Source organism: Ciconia boyciana, chromosome 3, assembly GCF_034638445.1.
Source record: "Ciconia boyciana chromosome 3, ASM3463844v1, whole genome shotgun sequence".
Lineage (NCBI taxonomy): Eukaryota > Metazoa > Chordata > Aves > Ciconiiformes > Ciconiidae > Ciconia > Ciconia boyciana.
Window position 1 is genome coordinate 10,456,875 of NC_132936.1, and position 22,532 is coordinate 10,479,406.

General features: G+C 36.3%; 1 protein-coding gene across 1 annotated transcript in view; it reads left to right on the forward strand.

Moving 5' to 3' along the window:
- Positions 1-22,532, forward strand: part of APOB (apolipoprotein B) — a 37,075-nt gene that overhangs the window by 9,736 nt on the left and 4,807 nt on the right. Inside the window, exons 10-26 of the mRNA XM_072857773.1 lie at positions 904-1,131; positions 1,320-1,437; positions 1,559-1,705; positions 2,779-2,990; positions 3,345-3,582; positions 4,122-4,298; positions 4,595-4,786; positions 5,555-5,722; positions 6,908-7,119; positions 7,664-7,846; positions 8,071-8,192; positions 8,838-9,048; positions 10,323-10,498; positions 10,633-10,820; positions 11,086-11,231; positions 13,582-13,958; positions 14,917-22,497. Of these exons, the coding sequence (XP_072713874.1) occupies positions 904-1,131; positions 1,320-1,437; positions 1,559-1,705; positions 2,779-2,990; positions 3,345-3,582; positions 4,122-4,298; positions 4,595-4,786; positions 5,555-5,722; positions 6,908-7,119; positions 7,664-7,846; positions 8,071-8,192; positions 8,838-9,048; positions 10,323-10,498; positions 10,633-10,820; positions 11,086-11,231; positions 13,582-13,958; positions 14,917-22,497 (10,676 nt within the window). The remainder of the gene's footprint in view (positions 1-903; positions 1,132-1,319; positions 1,438-1,558; positions 1,706-2,778; positions 2,991-3,344; positions 3,583-4,121; positions 4,299-4,594; positions 4,787-5,554; positions 5,723-6,907; positions 7,120-7,663; positions 7,847-8,070; positions 8,193-8,837; positions 9,049-10,322; positions 10,499-10,632; positions 10,821-11,085; positions 11,232-13,581; positions 13,959-14,916; positions 22,498-22,532) is intronic.

A 22,532-nucleotide genomic window follows, 5' to 3' on the forward strand; every position in this document is an offset into this window, starting at 1 on the left:
GATGTAAAGAGTGTCTTTTAGAAAGATAAGTATCATCAAAATTATCTGTGTATTTTGTGTATTATCTGTGTATTGTGGATTTCACATTTTTCCATCAAAAATGCTCAGTTGTTAATTGGAACTTGAACATTAAATGTATGAGAACAGTATAAGAATTCAAATAGATCTGAAAGTTGTAGCCTTCTATGAAGAACTAGTATTGTTTTGATCATTCCCCCATCAAATATTCCAAACTTATTGGAGAAGCTGGACTATAAATTAGAGTATAACACAGCCCAGTACAGGGTTTTTCTCCCCACCACCATCCCAAGCGTGTATGCCAGATGCAGTCCTGTGGATGTTATTATAGCCAAATATGTTTAATGCAGTTTTGCTCAAGGACAATGACTGTAATTCCAAACTCCCAAGTCTGACTTATAGCAAAGAACACAGTTTTGAAAATGAGATTTTTGGAGACATGGAAGGGCACAATTCTTTGGTCTGGCCTTGCCCTCCCCTCCCCACCCTTACTCTTCTGTCCTGGCTGGACTTGAGTCAGTTTACACATACTTTATGTCCTCAGTCTCTAGAGGGACTAGAGCCTCAGTCTGGTTCAATATATTATATTATAATACTTGGAGGAAAGTCTGTTGTGGAGAAAAAAAAGATATGTCTGTGTCATGATATTATTGTTAATACTGTCTTGTTGTTCATAGCTAATCATGTTATTAGTATAACTTGTAAAACTAAGAAACTTCTTTTTGATAAGCAATTGTGTGATTTGCTTCCAGTCACACATAAGGAGATGTCATTTATATTAAAACACCTTAATAAACCTGTCAAATGTTTATTTCAAACATGCAACATGCAGTGATAACTGCAAACAGGGAATTAATTAATCAAAGTCATCTCTTTTCCTTTTAGTTCCATCACAGTTCAGGCCCTGACTCAGTGTGGGACTCCAGAGTGCTACAGTGCAGTCCTTCAAATACTGAGAACTGGAAACGTGAATCCGCTTGTGGTAGACCTGGTCACATATACCCTGGGACTATTGCCTTCTCCAACTCCAAAAAGAATACGGGAAATTCTTAACATGGCCCAGTATCAGCCAAGTAGAGCTTCTTTTTACGGCTTGAGTCATTCTGTTACTAAGTAAGTAATGATAGCATGTAATTGTACAAAATAACCTCAAGAAAACATTACAATGCTTAGAGTAAACCCTAAGAGTAGTCATTTTTTGAGGATTTTTTGTTATTCTCATGAATTTGCTCTTTGGGAATAAAAAATAAATAGACATTTCCCATTTTCTCCTTTTGTTTCTAATGTGTTTATTTCTTTAGGTTCTACAATGAGAAGATGATTGTGACAGAGGAAATAACAGATGTTGCAGACTTCATGGTATCACTGCTTGGCATTGATTGTTCTGGGGAAGATGAACTCACATACCTCACACTTCGGGTATTTTTATTTCCCTCTTCCCTTATGCAGGCTATTATTTTAAATTGTAGCTCATATATTACTCTACTTCTCTTGGTGGAGAAAAAATGTTTATCATCTTTCTGTCTTTCATCACTGACAGGCTATTGGAAACATGGGTGCAGTAATGGAGAAAGCTAAACCCAACCTGAAATCTTTTCTTAAGACATGTATCAGAAACGAAGCTGCATCACTTTCAGTTCAGAAAGCAGCCATCCAGGCATTCAGGAAAATGACTGTTACTGAAGAGGTAAATTGTGTCACAAGAACCAGCATAAACTGTCTTAATTTCACTTTGACTGTTCACAGAAGTTATTGAATATGCAAAAACATTCCCATTATTTCATAGTTTTGCTATCTCACTTTTAGCTTCTCCAGCTTTTTTAGAAATCCTTTAGTTAGTTCAGTTTCTATACACATCTGAGAAGTTCTGCAGACTTCTGACTTACTGGGTGTTAGTCTTTTGAGATGCAGTTGCTTTGTATAGATAGTCTCAGTTTAAATGGGAAGTTTGGATCTGTTCCTGTTGGAGTGACTTAAATGGGGTTCTACTTATTTAAAGGTGGTTTTAAGTTAAAAATTACTCCAGATTTAAATGGATTTAACTAAGAAAAAATCAGGTCCCTATTTTATACGGGCATTTTGTTGTCATTGTTATTAATAGCACTGGTTAGATTTATGTTTACATTACAGTGACATTAAAGCACCTGCTACATGAATGGATGTCATTATACAGAGCACTTCAGCTTAGTATAGTGAAATAGTTTCAATATCAACAAGTTTCTACTCTAAGAGACATGCTCTTGTTTCCGGTCAAGGCTTAACGAGTCTGGGAGCCTGGAAACACCTGGAGCTCACATCCTCAGATTCAGTTTAATTTAAAGCATTTAATTTTTTTTACTATTATTTATTTTCAAACTATGTTTTTCATTTTCCTGCAGCAGATTTTGATCACCTTCTTTTCCTAAGTTGAATGATCTTTTTTCCAAAATTTGAGAATTTGTCTGCAGACCAGAACACTTCTGATTCCCAACAATCAAAACTCAGTATTCTAAACAAAAAAGTAACCTGCCAGATACAGGATAATAAAATCAGTTTTAGTAAAACCATAATTTCTATGACATTTTCTATCAAAAGAAATGTTATCAAAATAGCTTCAATGAAACATTTTTGGTCAGTTATAGAAATAAGGTATAGAAATAGTGATGTGGTCCTGAAAAAATTACGTCCTGGAAATTATTTCACCCTATATATTCCCAAAAGAGTTTAGCAATATCATCTACTAGCCAGCTCATCAGTGCAAACCTTTCTCTATTTATATAGGACCGTTCAGCACTTCTGAAAGCATTCCAAGAAGGGGATGCACCTACAGACAAACGTCTAGCAGCCTACCTCATACTGATGAAAAATGCTTCCCCAAGTGATCTCACAAAGATTTTGAGAGTCCTCACAAAGGAGAAGAACGAGCAAGTGAAAAGCTTTATTGCCTCACACATTGCCAACATCCTAGACTCTGAAGAAGTAGGCATTGAAGAGTAAGTAAAATTTAGTTATATACTGGCTCCTAGGAGGAACAAAATTCTAACCATAATTGCAGTGGTAGTTATTTAGCAGTGCATTTTTTGCTTGGTTTTTTGTTTGCTTGTTTGTTTTCTTTGTTTGAACAAGCACATCAGCTGAGTAAATCTATGGCTTTGTCAGAGCAGTGCCAGCTTACAGTCTTTCCCTTAAGTCTTATTTTTACTGTTAATATGTGCAGAGAGCTAGCCATTTACAATCACCGCAGCTGTATGAATGTCTGCAAGTGACACAAGAAATCCCTCAACTAAGACTAAATGAGGTTTTGGAATTTATACTAATCATATTTGCATTGCTATCCTCTTTCCTAGTCTAAAAAGCCGAGTTGAAGAAGCTCTGAAAGGAAGCCAGGTTCCAACAGCCAAAGATTTCAGAAAATTCTCACAAAATTATCAGATTTCCAAAAGAGTTTCTGTACCTGGAGTTGATCCCATCTCTGCCAAAGTAGAAGGAAATGTGGTATTTGATCCAAACAGCTATGTTCCTAAAGAGACTATGCTAAAAACCACTCTGAATGTGTATGGATTTGGCCCAAGCGATATCTTTGAGGTATCAAAAACTTTTGCTAGTATTCATCTGTTTTCCTTCTCATTTCTGTTTTCTTATAACAACTTTCTCTGAATAATGTATTGTTTTTACAAGCTTTGGGAGAAATCTAAAGATCACTATGCTTACAAGGGGACTTTCATTTGATCTCAATGGGCTTTAGAACAAGCCATCCATTATGTGATGTCACTTGCCACTGACTGGATGGACGACCCTGTTGGAGTTACTAAAGGCCTCAGCTAGGGTAAAATGAACCCATCTGTAACAAATTGACTTCATGCTAATGAATCATTACTGGCACGCTGAAGTACTCATAGTAGATTTTAAGTGAGATACAGCCTATGTGTAAGCTTTTTGTTGGACCTCACCACAGAGATAAAATTAATTGTTAAGACCTAGTATTTTGTATCTTCCCTTAAGAATCATAGACTTGTAGGATACACTTTAAATGCATTGTTTGTCCCCCAGAAAGTCTGTTTGTTCTAAAGCTCCCAAGAAGTGGAGAAACTGGCTCAATTATTGCATTGTCCTGTTCATTTCAGCTTGGCTTGGATGGAAAGGGGTTTGAACCAACACTGGAAGCTTTGTTTGGAGAGAAGGGATTTTTCCCAGACACTGCAAGCAAGGCCTTGTACTGGGTTGATGGCAGAGTGCCAGAGCAGGTTTCCAAGGCGCTTTTTGACTATTTTGGTTACTCCCAGGATGGCAAGCAGGATCAGGTACTGCTTGAAAACATTCTCTGCGCAGCACAGCTTTCCTATCTTTACACAATAATTACAGCACTTCCCTCTTTATTGTATATGAGCCTTCTCCTCTTCTGGTAAGCTAAAATAGAAATCCTTAATGCTATTTAACAGTGTTTTTTTCTTAATTGTATGTGGGAGGGGCCTTTGGAGACAAATCTCTAAGAAGTGTATGTGCAGATTAGCTGACATTCACTAAGTAACTGTTCTAGATATATTATCTTACAGATTTCTCATAAATCTGTTCTACTACTTTCTGACTGAATTTTCAGGATGTCATGAAAGGAATAATACTTAACCTTGAAAAACTGATAAAAGAATTGAGCAACAAGGAAGCTCCTGAAGGAAGAGCATATCTGAGAATCCTGGGAGAAGAACTTGGGTACATGAAACTCAATGATTTCAAATTGCTGGGAAACATGATTTTAAAGAGTGTTAAAACTCTTCAGACTATTCCCGAAATGGTATGTTTCTGATGCACCGATGTGTATTATTAATTTTTTTTTTCTACAAGATTTTTTAAAGATTTAGGTTGTGTTTATCTATTATGTAAAGAATGGGCATTTGATACCAGCATGAAAATAAATTTTTTTAAAAAAAAATATCCACGTTTAGTCTGAAGGACTCTGAGAAATCCATGAAGACTCCTCAATAACCAAGTGGAGTCCTCCTGGAAGATGGGTGATAGGAAGGAAAAAGGAAAGGTTCAGATCTTATTGTATGATTGAGATATCTACTGGAACAATGCCCAAAATCTTAGTGTTGGCCATTATGTTATATTACTAAATTTCTAATTATGAAAATGTATATTAATATTAAGCAATAATTCATCATGTTAAAAAGAAAAGAAGATGTAGTACAGTTTAGGAATATTTGGCAAAACCCTTCTTTCATTGAAGTAAAAGAAAGCTTTGCCATTGACTTTGAGGAAGTCAGAATGTTAAATGTTAACTAAACCAGTTCACATTGGTATGTCTATGTCAAGGCAGATGATCTGTGTGTATCAAGGCAGGTGATAAAATCTAGTATTCGTTTAAAGCTGAGATTTTGATAAACAGTCTTTAGTACATTTATTGAAGCAAGGAATCTGCAGAAATTAGATTCTGTACTCTATATGAAATTAATTTTTGGATTATACAGTTACAATCATTCCATGATAAATTTTTAAAGTACAAAATGTTGTATTCCAAAGTGTAGATTTGTTAGTGTTCATTTCCTTGTTTGATTCACAGATTGCACAAGCCATCTCAAAAGGTGTTGACAGGGATTTATTTGTCCACTACATGTTCATGGACAATGAGTTTGAGCTCCCAACTGGAGCAGGTTTGCAACTGAAGTTTGCCTTGTCTGGAATAGCAACACCTGGGGCCAAAGTAGCTGTGAAGCTTCACCAAAAAAGCGTAAGTCTCAACAGCTGTCTATATTTTGTCTCCTCCTAATAATCTATAGTCTCATTTAGGGATAAAACTGTAACACCAGAAGAATTTTAAAGACTACAAAATACTCTTGAAATGAAAAAGCAAGTTACTTATTAGAGGTCTCCAGTTAATTTGTGGATGACATTTACATTAAAGTAAGAAGTAATACATATAATAAATTAAGTATGAGACCTAATAAAATTTATGAATTAAAAGTATTTTAATCACCCTTTCAAAAATAATCCTTTTAAACTCTGTTTATTTATCTCTCCCTGCTCGTACAAAAGCTACAGCATGTGAATTTGCTGTTCAAACCAAACAGTTAATAAAAAATTCTGATGTGGCCAATTCAAAGTGAAAATTTTGATTTTCAGTTAAAAGAAATATTGAAAATTAAGTTAAAGGAAACATTTTTTGATCTGAAAGGAAACATTTTAAAATCATAACAATTAAAGAGCATGTGACACAAAATTAATTATCCAGTTTAAAAAAAAACAATTAAATATTTCCTCTTTTTTTACAGTTTTAATAACTATTTTGCTGTAATTTAGTAAATATTTTATATACATTTCTCAATAGTTTCAGTTCATCTAAATTTTTAATTTTCCACCATATACACGATTTAAGTAAAAATAAAAAAATAAGTCCTCAAATTTAGTACTGGTTGCCTTCTAGTTACCTTTGGAATCTTTTCCAGAATTTTGCATTCTGTCTCTTCTTTCTGTAATGGCCAAACCAAAAGCTTGAAAATAAGCTGTTTTCTGTTGAAAGAAATTCAAATCTTGGATCCATTTCTTTTTTTGTCAAATAGTTTGCTCATTTTTTTTTTTAATTGCCCTTTTTTTTTTTTTTTTTACAATGGAAAACTGGCTCTTGTCTTCAGATTTAAAAATACATGCAAGTAGTTCCATGTACAAAATCTGAAGCATGAGTATTTTTACATTAAAGTAGGTAAGGTTCCTTGGTGTTATCCTCTGTATTTGTTATGTTACAGTTACCACTTATGTGGTCCCTCTGCTTATGTGACTTAGGAATCAAATTTTTTGAATAGAAAAATCAATTATATAAAACTTACCTCTAGATTATCAAGAATATTACATTTGCTTTATAAAACCAGCAAGAAATGTATTGGGCAAATAAATACACCATTGTGTTTTTATCAAATAGATGCAAGCAGAACTCATTGCTAAACCTTCAGTAGCAATTGAGTTTGTAACACACCTGGGAATAAACATGCCTGAATTTGCTAGAAGTGGCATTGAGATGAATTCTAATATATTCCATGAGTCTGGAATTGAAGCACATGTTAGTATGAAAGCTGGACAGCTGAAATTCAGCATTCCTGCTCCAAAGACTCCAACAAAGCTCCTCAGTATCAGGTAATGATAACTGAATGAGAACTTTCAAGGCTATGCTCTTCCCTTCTCTTCTTGGTTTTTATTGTGATGGAATTGAGAGGCTAGGGCAGGCATGCAGAAATTTTCAGTTCAGAAAAAAAAAAAAAAACTGGAATAACTTTTTTTGTAAGGTAAGCAAATAGCCCAGATAAGTGGCGACTAGGAGTCATGGCTTACAGATTCTTTAATTTATCACTATTTTCTGAACTTTTCAACAGGACTCTTACCATTTCTATTATTTTGTTTTCTTTCACATAAAAATATTATAATAGCAATGCCTATTTTTAGATTTAATTTAAATGAACTACTTACATTAATTTTAGAGAGAGTAAATGGCTCAATACATAGAATTATAATTATCAATAATAATACTTATAATGATAAACCACTTGATCATTTAACCACCAAATGTTACTTCATTAAGCCCCTACCTTAATAAGTGATTTTTATTCAGAAGATAACCTTGTTAATAGGACACTGTCTGAACACCTGTCCTGGGAATAAATGGCTCACTTTTCTGTTCCAGCAATACACTGTATTTGGTGTCTCCAGCCAAAACTGAAGAGATTCCACCTCTGATCGAGAACCGAGAAACCTGGACTTCTTGCAAGCCTTTCATTGCTGGTCTAAATTTCTGCACCAAATTATTGTACTCTAATGCCAGTGCCACAGAGGCAGCTCCATATTATCCCTTGACTGGAGAATCCAGGTAAGTCATATCAGCTTTAACTATGATTATTTTGTGTTAACTAACCTTCCCTCTTAGGGCTTAGTATCTACAGCACACTCTCACATAAAGCTTACCTTTAAAAATCTTTAAAAACAGACTAGTAGGAGCAGCAAAGAAAGAGAGCTGTTGAGAACTGTATGATTTCCTCTGTTTGTGGTCATGGACAAAATAGTTATTTACAACGCATTTGTTTACTCCTTTAGATTTGAAGTTGAATTAGTGTCCACAGCTGAAGTGAAGCAATACTCTGCAAGTGCAAACTATGACCTGCAGAGAGAGGGAAATGACCTGATAGACACCTTAAAGTTTGCTGTCCAGGCAGAAGGTAAGAGTCTGAAAAACCAATATGGTTTAGCTCAGTTTTGAACTGTGTCATTTAATGGGAAAAAGATTTGCATGAATAAATCATAATAGAATTCTTTACAGTATGAAATAGAATACCATTTCTACACCCAAACAGGCCAACACTTTAACTTGCATTTCATTTTATGTATGCAATCCCAGTGCAAGATTTTCATGATCAAAGGCTGATTTTATATCCAAAAAATGCTTTGTTGGATACAAAGCCCATGATTTAAATAAAAGTATGATGTTGGTGAATGGAAGCAAGGAAGAGGAGAAGTTAATGGGTTCTATATATGCAAGAGAAAAATACCATTTCTGATGAAATATGGAAGTAAAGCATACCAATTGAGAAGAACTGCATAAACAGCAAATTTTTCAAAGGGAGAATCTGTAGGATGGCAGGTTTACGTAACAAAAGTACTGACAGGATTAGTGGATCAGCCCATGGTGGGTTTAGAAAATGAGGAGAAAAAAGTTGACCCAGTTTCTGATTCATATTCATCAAAGGTTGCATTAGATCTTCAGGGTGATATAATTTCCAGTTGATCCTTTTTTATTCTCCTTTTAAGAAAAGACCAAAGAGATTCCATAGCTGCAAATAACCAAAGTACCTTGTATTTTCCAGGTGTAAAGCAGCATGAGGCCACATTGACCTTCAGGTACAACAGAGACAGAAAGATTTTGACCAGTGATGTCCACATTCCAGATGTTGATGTTGACTTTGGTACAAACTTCAGAATTACTGATGAATCCATTCCTGGGAAGAAAGTGTATACCTTTGTCTTAGATTTTAACAACAAGAAGATTTCTGAAGTTACTCTTACTGGCCAGATAAGGTAACTCAGAAAACCACTTAGACTTTTACAGGTACCTTTGAATAAGATAGCTGAAGGTTTTATTGAAGGTAGAAAATTTTGGGAAATTTTATCCCATTTTGGAGACATTGCTTATATATAGTGACATACAAACTTGTCATTCAAACCCTCTTTAAAAACCCTTGAAGTATTTTATTTATAATCCATAATGTATACATCAAATAAATACATCTAATACACCAACTGATCTTTCCTACTATATGTATATATGTAATTTGTGTTACAAGTTCCTTGAGCTAGTTCTTCCATGTTTGCACACACATGACTACAAGAATGACATTGTACTAGTGTTATTGCAGGTGTGATAATCGAAGGATATAAACAAGGCAAGGTTTGTTCAGAGAGGTATTATCTTTTACTGGATATGTTCGGCTTTAAAAAAAGTTATTACATCTCCCCATGAAGAAATCTAATGGTACTCAATAACCAACAAACCAAAAATAACTGAGAGCTTCCTGTAAAAATTCCCACGCTTCACGATGAGAATATTTCCGGGAACATCTACAGGGGAGCTAACAAAAATGTTCAGCCTGCCAGGGTTTCTAAAATTGTCTGCCTCACAAGCCCATAGTGAAATGAGCTGATCACATTCTTTAATAAACCTCAATCTTCCATGGAATTCTGTGATCTTGATGGTGCCCCGGGGAGTCTTTGTCTTTGCTGTTCATGCAGAATTGCCTCTGATATCAGTGGGAGCTTTGGATGGATGTCAGGGACCTCAATTCCCTTTCATTTGCACTAACATAATATTAGAAGTTTGCTCAAGTCAACAAAGTTACAGAGATATAAAATAAATGTGAAAAAAGGAAAATGAAGCCCAGTGGCATAATATATTTTGTCAAGTGTTTTGTTTCTATGTGATTCATGGCCACAGTCTGTATCCTTAGTAGAGCATTCAGCTTGAGTAAGGAGTTCAGACTTTGGTTCAGGTACAACTTTACCAAGACAGGTACATTTTTCCATCCATTTCAGTGTTATGAAATTAATATGGAATTATTATTGTGTGTATCTGCACAGTAGCATTATAATAATTTACCATAGATTTCCCAAAGTAACTAGCAGAAGCTGAAAACATTCATTGAATTGGAACAGAGTTTACAAGTTTGATTCAATCTATTTTTTATAACACCTATTATGCCTTTACTGTAGATTTAAATGCTGAAATTGCTCCTGAAACATAAGTGAAAAAGTAGAGTGAAATGTTTTATATTCACATTTACTTTTTGCTTTCACAGATATGCTGGAATGGAAGAGGCAATGTTAAGAGGCACCATTTCTGTTCCTCGCCTGCAAACTGAACTTAGAACTGAAGCATTGGTTAATTATTCACCAACCAAAGGATATCTTCAGATAAGCTCAGCTGCAACAACTCATGGAAACTCAATTTCAGAAAGAGTTCTTTTCAGATATGGTAGGGGCAAAACCATGATCCATGTGTACAACCTATAAATTTAAACATCTTGCTACATTAGTTTATAGTATATCCCTAAAGAGAATAAGAATATTACTAATTTTACCCTTTTCTTTTAAATTAATGATTTTCAGATTCTGAGAAAGTTGAGCTAGAGTGGAATTCAGGTGCCAGTGCTGCTGTGAAAAAAATGTCTTCTGGCTTCCCACTTGACTTCTCAGACTACCCAAAAACTTTAGAGAAGCATGCCAATGAACTGCTGGATCGGAAAGTGGCTCATACAGATATGACACTGCGACATATTGTGTCACAATTTATTGTGGTATGTTTCAACCTGCAGTAGATATTACAGCTTGACCACATAGCCCTGGTGAATTCTTGCCTCCCCCATGGAAGCCAAAATGGGAACTACTTGTAAAAGCACTCATCAGATTGAATGAGATGTGTATTTCCAACTTTGATCGAACCAGTCACTTTATCAGATGCCTAGGGCTCATTATGTGGATAGTTACAATGGCTTTCAGATAACTTACTGGGAAATCCTAAAACTTGTTATTTACTTTGAAAAACTTGTCTCTTCATTGCAGGCGACCAACACCTGGCTGCAGAAGGCATCAAAAGATGTCCCGTATGCCCAGACTTTGCAAGACAAACTAAGTGGGCTGCAGGAACTGAACATTCAGAAAATTAGCCTGCCTGTTATCACCATTCCTGAAGAACTTTTCCTGAAAAGGTAGGGAGAGAAATTAGGATACTCACACAGAAAACTGAAAATAGGTATTTGTTCATATTTATGTGTTATTTTATTTTACTTTGTTTTATAAAACAGCATGGAATTGCTGTAAACATTAGCATAAAATTGGAATCATAACAAAGAATTTTAAGACAAAAGAGATGAAATTATATGGAGGAAATGATGCATGTCTTTAATACAGATTTGACTTTAAAGCAATCACTCCTGCAGTATATTAATATATCCTGAAGTATTGTGTTATATAGTAATGAAAACTGAACAAAAATACAGCATTCAACAATCTTTACTCTAAGCCACAGAACTAATGAAGCCAGGTTTCCCATAGATTTGTGTCCTGCATCCCTACAGACCCTTTGTCTTTGGCCATAACTGTAATATCTCTACTTTTTCCTGTGCAGTCCTATTGGACAGTTCTTCCCATTCCCCTGCACGTACTGGTTGACCTCCACCAGTATAGTACCCTGACCTCTTCCCATGTCTGACTCCATCTGTCACTTGCTCAGAGGCCATGGTTGTACACATATGGACTGGATGCTTGAACTGGTTTGGGCCCATCTCCTCCACCTAATAGAGAGTTTCACAGAACTTGCATGAATGTAATTACCCTTGAGGCTTTTATCCTTCTGTCAAATTTGATAGAAATCATCCAATATGTTAAAAATTTCTAAAAAGTAGGGTTTGACAAACAAAAAGAAAGACTGGAAGGCAGATAAATAGTATATTTCTTCTGTTTCTAGGAAATTAGACTGTAAGTCAGGCAGAGTGGATCTAGACTTTAAAATGCTCATGCACCTGCCAGAATTTGCTCTCATTACAGTTCCTAGCACATATGGTTCTTGCCATTTAGTGTTCATATCACATTGCTGCTCTGCCTGTGCATAAGAATTCAAGGAACAGTGTTGATTGGTAGTACCTTCAGAATACACCCACAGCTACCACTGTGATAAATAGAAACATGTCTGTATATTTTTCCCATGAGCTAGGGAAATACTGATGGCTGAAATGAATGTAAAGGACAACAGAAGCTAGTGTAAGATTGGATGACAAAAACAGACAGAGAACAGTCTTGCATTTTATCTCTCTTAGCGCTATTTTTCCATGTACTATCTTTCCCTGTGGTAATATGAAACTGTGTGTTAATGACACACATCTCTGTTGCTTTCATTGTGTTCCCAAGCTAAGCATAAGCAAGGAAAAAACTGGTTTTTCTCCTATGTTCTTATCAGCAGTGCACATAATAATAATAATAATAGGAATTTCTACTGCTCTGTGATGTTGCTTTTTTAACCATTTGATGTAAAGGAACAAATTTCAAAAATGTTTCCTTAATTTTCATCTTAGGATGTAACTTTAAGTTTAAAAAAAGACGATTTTGTAATATAAAAGACCAGTTAGGGAAACAAGAAAAGCCTCTGCCAGCTTATTGTTCATGCACAAATTAAGGCCAAGTTTCCTCCTGTTTTCCCTTTTCATAAAGACACTTCTTCCCCACAAGCTTTTCAGCTGATGATCCATTTTTTCCAGTCCTAGCTCCTGGTCAAATGGTTAGGTTTTTATTTATTTTTATTCAGAATAAAATAAATGCTGAATATTTGGATGAGACTTTTGAAACGCTTATCATCAGAAAGATACATTCTTTATAATTTAGGTTCTTACAACTTCTAATGATAATAAGAATTTTCATGCATTTCTATAAGAATACATCACTTTTTTAAGACGAATATAATCGCCTTTTTCTGGGACTCAGCATGCCATATTCAACAAGTGCAGCAGTGTTTCTGGAGGATTTTTTTTCCTATATGTCAGCTATTTTCATTCCAATTCCTTCATTTTGGGATCATTTTCATGCCAATACATCTTTTCACTAATGTTCATAAAGCAGATTTGGATTCTCAGAGTAGAAAATCAAATGCAAGATTCATAACAGTTGTGTATTTAGCCCCTTGAATTACACTCTCCACCTATAAGCTAAAGTTAGTTAAGCTCTGAACAAAGAATCAGGAACCCCTGAATTCTAATGCAAGGTCTTACAAAAAGAATGTGTTTCTGGAGTACTTGACCTATGAGTCTCCTGATTATGAAATAGGGGGAAAAAACATTGACAGAATTCACTGATATCGAAAGTGGTTTCAGTAAATTCTGACAGATGAGTGCTTAAAAAATGCTGATAATAATAGATGATCATTACATTTCTCTCTAAACCTAAAGTCAGGACATTGATATAAGCATTTAAGTAAGCTCAGAATCATGGGAATAGTAGGAATCATGGAAATTTCTGTATATGCTTCATGGACTTACAGTTTCTAACAGAGTCACTTTTATTTTCTAGTGAAGGACGGATCAGATACAGCTTAAATAAAAACAGTTTTCTAATTAATATCCCGTTGCCATTTGGTGGAAGATCATCCCATGACATAAGGGTGCCACAGACTGTTAAAACACCTCCTCTGGTAATGGAGTCAATGGGAATAAGTGTGCCGTCTCAGGAATACAGAATCCCAACATTTACTGTTCCAGAATCCTATCCTCTTCGTGTGCCTTTACTTGGCACTTTAGAGGTCTCTGCTAACGTGTACAGCAACTATTACAACTGGACAGCAGCGTACACTTTGGCTAATAGCACCACAGAGAAAGCATCCAGCATGAGAACTACTTATGCCATGAACACCGATTCAGTTTTTGAGCTACTTTCCTACAGTGTGAAAGGTAAGAATGTGTGCTAATACTGCAATGTTGGCAAAACTATTTTAATTACTTTATTTTCCATGTATCAGGTACAGCACATTCATTTTCCTGTTGCTTATTTAAAGAAAGGTGTTGTATAATCTCAAATAACTTTCTCTTTCTTTTTAAAGATATTATGTGAGTCTGTTTATTCAGGCACTAACGGTGAAGTCAGTTTAATTCAATAAAGACTTTCAAGGTCCATATTATCCTAGATATTCCCTACTGAAGAAAATGTCCTTCAAAAATGAAGGCATGATTCTACAAACACTTGTGTATCTGACAAGTCAAGTGTTTTCAAAATCAGGTGTGCAGGTGTATGTGTAGGTATGCCCACAGTTTATTTCTTGCTCTATTTTAATATATATATGGATATATAATTTTGTTATCATTTATATATGCCCATATACTGCCATAACTACATAGCAGTTATCCCAGACTCAGACTGGATAGGTCTTAAGGCTGGTATTTTTAAGTTAGTTCCTCTAAAATGGCAGTTTGAGTTCTCAAACTGCAAAAGGACAAGCTGACTTCAGTCTTTTCTAAACTCCCCACCATAAATGAAGCATGATAAAGAAAACATAAAAAAACAGGAATGTTAGATATGGGTTATTCTTGAGAGTCCATCTTCTTAATTTAAGTTTAAATAATGACATAACTTCAGGTAGTTATAGTTTCACATAATTCTATTTAGTAGAGTAGTGTAGAGATTTAATTTCTTCATAGTTCAAAACTTTAGCACCAAATATCAAAATAATAACAATTTTTACAGAAATATTCAGGATTTACCAAAACATTTTGGCCTTTAAAGAAAAATTATATAATAACAGTGATTTCAATTCAAGCAGTAACATAAAAGCTTAGTGGCATTAGACAAAGTCTTAAAACCAAAAAGATATAAATTACACCATTATCTTTTGTCTCCTTTTTCCTATTTCAGGTTCTGGAGAAGCATCATATAATAGAAATGGATTCACCTGTGCATATGAAAATCACCTGAAGCACAGACTCTTAACATCAGTTTTTAAGTTGGCCAGGACAAAGACTTATGAACCTACTCCAGTTGCAAACTGCACCATCTCACTTACGGCATCCAGTACTCTGGGTCCTCACCTTTCATTTTCCGGTGATATTGTCTCTGAAAAGACAAATAATGTGAATATCAATAACGTCAAGATGGAAGGGCAGCTGGAAGTGGCTTCTGTCTTTGCAAGAAGCATTTACACTCTGTCGAGCTCATACAATGAAAAGAGACGCGTTTTAGAAGGAAAATCAAATCTGAAGTTGGATTCTTCTTACCTTCAGGCTACCAATCAGATATCTGGCAGATACAGTGATGATTTATTTTCCATTACTTCAGTTTCTGATGTACAAAGTGGACTACTAAAGAACACAGCTTCACTGAAGTATGAAAACAGCCAGGTGAAAATGACATCTGAAACAAATGGGAGGTATCGACATATTGCAGGTGTCAATAAGCTTGAATTAATTTTGTCAAAGAAGATGGCAGCGCTTCGGTCTGAGTACCAAGCCACTTACAAGCAAACCCAGTATTATGCCTTGTTTGCAGGTTCTCTCAATCCCCAGGATCTTGTTTTCAACACTGATATCTCTATGACTGATCAAAGGAATCGAGCTGCACATAAGTCATCACTCAATATAAATCAGTACGGTCTAGCCAGCAGCGCAACCACAAATGTACAGTTTAGTCCATTGACAATGCAGAGTGAAATGAATGCCAAACTTGATACTGCTGGAGGCTCCATGTCACTATCCTCTTCTGGGCGCTATGGTAAAAACAATGCAAAATTCAATCTAGGTGGAAGAGTGAGCCTAGCAGAAATAACACTAGGAAGTGAATATCAGAGTACAGTTCTGGGTATGGACAACAAACATGTTTTAAACTTCAGAGTTAATGGAGAAGGACTCAAGTTTTCAAATAATTTGCAAGGATCGTTCAAAGAGATTAAGTTGGAGTACACAAATGACTTGAATATTCCTGGTTTATCCTTAACATTTGCTTCGAAGTTAGACAACAGCTTCAGCTTTGACAAGTTCCACAAGCATGTTTTTGACCTACAACTGCAGCCTAGCTCACTTACAGCTAAACTGAGCAATAATATTAAATACACTAAAACAGAAGTTTCCAACAAGGCAGAACTGCTTCTCGAGCCTCTGAAGCTGAACTTGGGTGGCAATGTCAGAGGAGCCTACGGGGCAGATGAAATAAGGCATACCTACACCATTACATATGCTGATCTAGCTGCAAACTTTAAAACAGATACAGTTGCAAATGTTCAAGGCACAGCAGTGAGTCACAGAGTTAATCTGAATGTGGCAGGACTTGCTTCCTCAGTTACTATGAACACAAACTGTGATTCCAAATCTCTCCGTTTCAGCAATGCGGTGCGTTCCACTATGGCCCCATTTGCTATCACTGCTGACATACATACCAATGGTAATGGAAAGCTGATTGCTATGGGTGAACACACAGGAGACCTTTACAGCAAATTCCTGTTTAAAGCAGAGCCTCTTGCTTTCACTTTCTCCCATGATTACAGAGGATCTACCAGTCATAGCTTGAAGTCTAGAGGAAGATACACTACCCTGCTTGATAACAAAGTTCATATGCTTTTTACTCCATCAGAGCAGTCAAGTGCTTGGAAATTGAAAAGTCAGCTAAACAATAATGTATATTCACAAGATCTCAGTGCTTACAATGATGCAGAAAAGAGTGGTGTGGAACTTAGTGGAAGAGCTTTAGCAGATCTCTCTGTAATGGATACATCAGTCATACTACCATTCACATCTGAAGAAGTTAATTTAATTGATGTATTGGGCCTCAGGGACAGTGTGTCAGAGCCTCAAGAATTCAGCATCACTGGCTTTGTGAAGTATGACAAAAATAAAGATATGCATGTTATTAACCTACCATTCTTGGAACATTTGCCAGTTTACTTTGAACAAATCAGAGGCACCATTCTATCCACACTGCAGGCCATACAAAGTTACCTGAAGAATATTAACATAGAACAACATATGAGAAAATACAAGGCAACTTTGGATAAACTCCCACAGCACATTAATGATTACATGGACAAATTAGATATGAAAGGCAGAGTTAGCAGCATGAAAAATAATTTGGTTGCTTTCACAAAGGACTACAGAATAACTTCTGATGATCTCCAAATTATGCTGGAAAAAGCCATGGACCATCTTCAAGAAATACTGTCTCAGCTGCAGGTCTGTCTGATACAAATTGAGCAATACATCAAAGATCATTATGAGCAGTACGACATTAAAGCTCTTATTGCACAGCTTCTTGACCAAATAGTTGAAACAATGACAGCTCTAGATAACAAATATAAGATACGAATGACTGTGATTGACACTATTCAAAAATTGCAATTTTTTTTTCACCAATATTATCCCAGCAAAATTGGAAGCAGCACTTTGGCTTGGATTAAAAATGTAGATGATGAATACCGGATTACAGCTAGGATACAGGAAAACCTAGAACAACTCAAGATTCAAATTCAGAATATTGATGTCAGACGCATTGCAGAAAATTTGAAACAGCAGATTAAAATGTTTGATGCTAAAGAAGTTTTAGAAAAATTGAAGCATTCATTACCAATTGAAAAAATTAATGAAGTTCTTGAACAAATCAAATACTTTATTCTAAATTGGATGGAGGAGTATGAAGTGTCTGAGAAGATCAGCGCTTTCCGAGGTCATATGCACAAACTGATTGTAAAATATGAAATTGATAAGCAGGTATATTTTTTAATGGACAGAATGATAGAACTGCTTAACCAGTACAGAATAAAAGAAACTGTCCAGAAACTGACCATCTACCTGAAAAATATTGATGTGAAGTCATGGTTTGATAAAGTTATTGCTTTTATTGATGATGCTGTCAAGAATGTGCAAACCTTTGATTATGAAATGATGATAAAGGAAGTCAACAAGTTCCTTGACATGGTTATTAAAAAGCTCAAGTCTTTTGACTATAACCAGTTTGTTGATGACACAAATAACAAAATCCGAGAAATGACCCAGAAAATAAATGAGGAACTCAGAAATCTAGAACTTCCACAGAAAGCAGAAGCACTGAAACAGTATATGAGAGATTTTAGAGCTGTGGTTTCAAAATACATGGAACAACTAAGGGACACCAAGCTTGCTGCAATAATTAACTGGTTCAAGGAGCTCATAAACTCAACAACATTTGCTAATCTGAAAGCCAAGGTAAATGAACATCTGGAAGACCTGCGAGAGAGGATTTCTGAAATGGATATTTCCCAGGAATTCCAGTGGTATCTTCAGAAGATAAGCCAATTCTACAGTTCTGTTGTCATATACATTTCTGACCAGTGGAACATAGCTTTTAAGAAAATTGTTGCTTTGGCTGAAGAGTATGATCTAAAACATTGGGCTGAAAATTTAAACCAGTTTGTTGAAACAGGATTTAAAGTCCCTGAGATCAGAACTGTTATAGTCACTATACCTGCCTTTGAGGTTAGTCTCCGAAGTCTTCGGGAAGCAACATTTCGAACACCAGACTTCATTGTTCCACTGACTGATCTGCATATCCCCTCCTATGAGATAAATATTAAGAGACTAAAGGACATGAAAATCCCAATGAAATTTACTACCCCAGAATTTACAGTTCTAAATACCTTTAAAGTTCCTCCCTATACGATTGACTTGAATGAGATTAAACTTCAGATTGTGAGAACAATAGACAAACTCATGTCTGGTGAATTTCAGTTGCCAGCAATTGATTTGTATTTTAAAGATCTGAAGATGAGAGATATGCCTTTTTCCGACATTTCTTTCCCAGAAATACAAATGCCTCAGTTTCAAATACCAGAATTATTGGTTCCAAAGCTAAATCTAAACGAGCTCCAGATTCCTAACATGAAGATACCAGAGTTCCAGCTTCCACGTATCCCACATACTGTGACTGTCCCTACATTTGGCAAATTGTCTGGTGCTTTCAGAGTCACCTCTCCATTCTTTACATTGTCTACACAAGCTGAGGTTCATAATACTACAACATCTCCAAACAGTCCAGAATTTGTGACCTCCCTTTCAGCTCAAACAACGTCCAAATTAGATTTCCTAGTTTTTAGTGTTATTGCAGATTCACGTCTCTTGGCCCCTGAGATGAAGCAGTTGAACCTCAAAAATTCTATGAAGGTCAACCACAGGTTCCTTAAAGTTGATCACACCAATGAAGTAGTATTTCTAGGGACTTCAGTAGAAGGTGAAGCTGAAACTAGAGCAAACTTATATACAACGAAAAATTCAGTAGAACTAAAGAATAATTTAATGGTCAAGCTGCAACGAAAAATTTGGATGCAGAGTGGAACGGCATATTCCCACAGACTGAATATTCCACAAGCTGATTTCTCCAGCCAGGCTGATCTGGTCAATAATATGACAACAGAGGTAGAAGCAGGACACATATTATTTACCTCCACTGGTAAAGGAAACTGGAAATGGGCTTCTCCTAATTTCTCCGATGAAGGCACTCATGATTCACATGCCACTTTCAGGGTTGAGGGCCCCATTATTACATTTTCAGCCAACAACAGAATAAACGATAAATACCTGAAAGTCAATCAAGCTATGAGATATGAATGTGGTTTCCTAAATTATGCAACACTTCAGATTCAGTCTGAAATTGAGTCACAGCGTGTGGGACGTAGCGTTCTGAATGTAAAAGGCACAGGACAGCTTGGAGGAATGAAAATAGAATTAACGGGTTCTCACAATGCGCGGCTCAATGGACGAATTACTGGAACTGTAAATAATGAGGTTTCCTTCTCGGCACAGCCTTTTGAAATTCGTCTATTAACAAACAATGATGGAAATGTGAAAATCAGCTTCCCAATGAAACTGACTGGCAAAATTGACTTCCTGAATAACTATGGTTTTGCACTCAGTTCCTCTGTTCAGCAGGTCAACTGGCAAGCTACTGGCAGGTTCAATCAGTACAGATATTCCCATAATATGTCTGCTGGCAACAACGATGACAGAATTGAAGCTCATGTTGAAATGAATGGAGATGCCAACCTGGACTTCCTAAATATTCCTCTAACCATTCCTCAGCTTCAGGTTCCCTACACTGGAATCAGAACTCCTCAGCTAAAAGATTATTCACTGTGGGAACAGGTTGGCCTGAAGGATTTATTGAAGACAACAAGACAATCCTTTGATTTAAATTTGAATGCTCGGTATGAGAAAAACAAAGACATGCATGTAATCCCACTTCCTTTAGCAGCAGTGCATGAAGCACTTAATAAATACATCATTGTCTTCAACAAGCATTTTGAGAGAGGAAGAAACACCGCTTTAGATTTTCTCACAAAGTCATATAATGAAGCCAAAACAAAATTTGACAAGTACAGAATACAGACATCACTGAACAAACTACCCCGGACCTTCAGGATTCCAGGGTACACCATTCCAATTGTGAATATTGAGGTTTCTCCTTTTACTGCTGAGATGCCAGCCTTTGGTTACATGCTCCCAAAAGAAATAAGCACAACAGGATTCACAGTCCCATTTATTGGCTTTTCAGTACCATCTTACACACTAGTCTTACCTTCTCTGGAGCTTCCAGTCCTTCATGTCCCACAGGATCTACGCACTCTAAAGCTTCCTAGATTCAGAATCAACAGCCCATCAAACCACATCTTAATTCCTGCCATGGGAAACATTACTTACGATTTCTCATTTAAATCCAGTGTGATCACTTTAACTGCAAATGCTGGGCTGTTCAATCAGTCAGATATTGCTGGGCAACTCAGTGTCTCATCCTCTTCTGTCATTGATGCACTGCAATTTAGGGTGGATGGTTCAACAAGTTTGACAAGAAAAAGGGGGTTGAAGCTGGCCACAGCATTGTCCCTGAGTAATAACAAATATCTAGGAGGAAATCATGACAGCACTATTAGTCTTACAAAGAGGAACCTGGAAGCTTCAGTGGCAACAAGTGCAGAAATCAACACACCAGATTTGAAAATTAATTTCAGCCAAGAACTTTCTGGAAATACTAAGTCTAAACCCACTCTTTCCTCAGGGCTAAAATTAATGTATGATTTTAATATTCCTCAATATGGCACCAGTGCTAAGGGAGGAATTGCTCACAAACTTGCTTTAGAGAGCCTTACATCTTATATATCAGTAGAAACTTCTACAAATGGGAATATTGATGGAGTATTTTACACTGGAAATGCATTTTCTGGAAGTCTAGACCATGAGGCAAACACCTATCTGAATGCTAATGGAGCTCGGTCATCTCTCAAGCTTGAGGCCCACTCCAAAGTAGATGGACTCTGGAACAGTGAAATGAAAGAAATACTTGCAGTTGAAGCATCTACCCGTCGTGTTTATGCAGTCTGGGAGCACAATGGGAAGAACTATGCACGATATACACCTCTTTTCACAACAACAGGGACTCAGAGATGCAAAGCAACTTTAGAGCTGGCTCCTTGGGGTGTATCAGCAGATCTTCAGATTCAAGCCACTCAGCCAAATTCCTTCCTGGACACAGCCTCAGTTAACCAAGTTGTCATAGTGAAAATCAGTACTGCAAACCAGAAAGTTGGCTGGAAGGGTGAAGGCCAAATTCAGTCATTATCTCTCAGTCATGATATGCAGTTATCAAATGAAAAATCAAAGGCAAAGTTTGATATTTCTGGATCTTTGGAAGGATACGTGGACTTCCTCAAAAACATAAAGTGTCCCATTGCTGAGAAAAGCTTATGGGATATCTTGAAGTTGGATGTCACTACCAGTGCTGACAGAAAACAGTACTTAAATGGCTCAGCATCCCTTGTGTATACAAAGAGTGATGATGGTTACTTTTTCCCCATTCCTGTGAATAAGCTGACCGATGGCTTCACTTTCAGTATTCCTGAGTTACACCTAAAGGCTCCAAGCCCTGTTCTCAGCACTCCAGAGTTCAGAGTTCCTTTCACCACTCTCCAGGTCCCAGCATATACCATTGACTTGCGCAACATAAAAATTCCAGAGACACTAAACACAATGCCATTTGATGTCAATTTTCCCACACTGCCAAAACTAAGATTCCCCAAAGTGGATGTAGGAGCCAATTATATTACATTAGAAGAATATAAAATACCATATTTTGAGGTGACAATACCTGAATACCAAATAACTGTGTCTCAATTCACTCTTCCAAAGAGTATTTCTCTTGGCAGTTTCCATGTAGATCTGGATGAAGTAGCTAATAAGATTGCAGATTTTGATCTGCCTACAATTACAATTCCTGAACAAAAAATTGAGATCCCCCCTCTCAAAATATCCTTGCCTGCTGGAATTTACATCCCATCGTTTGGTGCCTTGACTGGATCTTTCAAAGTTGCTTCCCCTTTGTACAATGTCACCTGGAGGACAGACTTAACAAACAAAAAGGACTCTTTTGAACAATCCATTGACTCTACCTGCAGCTCAACATTGCAGTTCCTGGAATATGACTTGAATGGTAAGACATTAAAATTCCATATGCCACAATTTTGG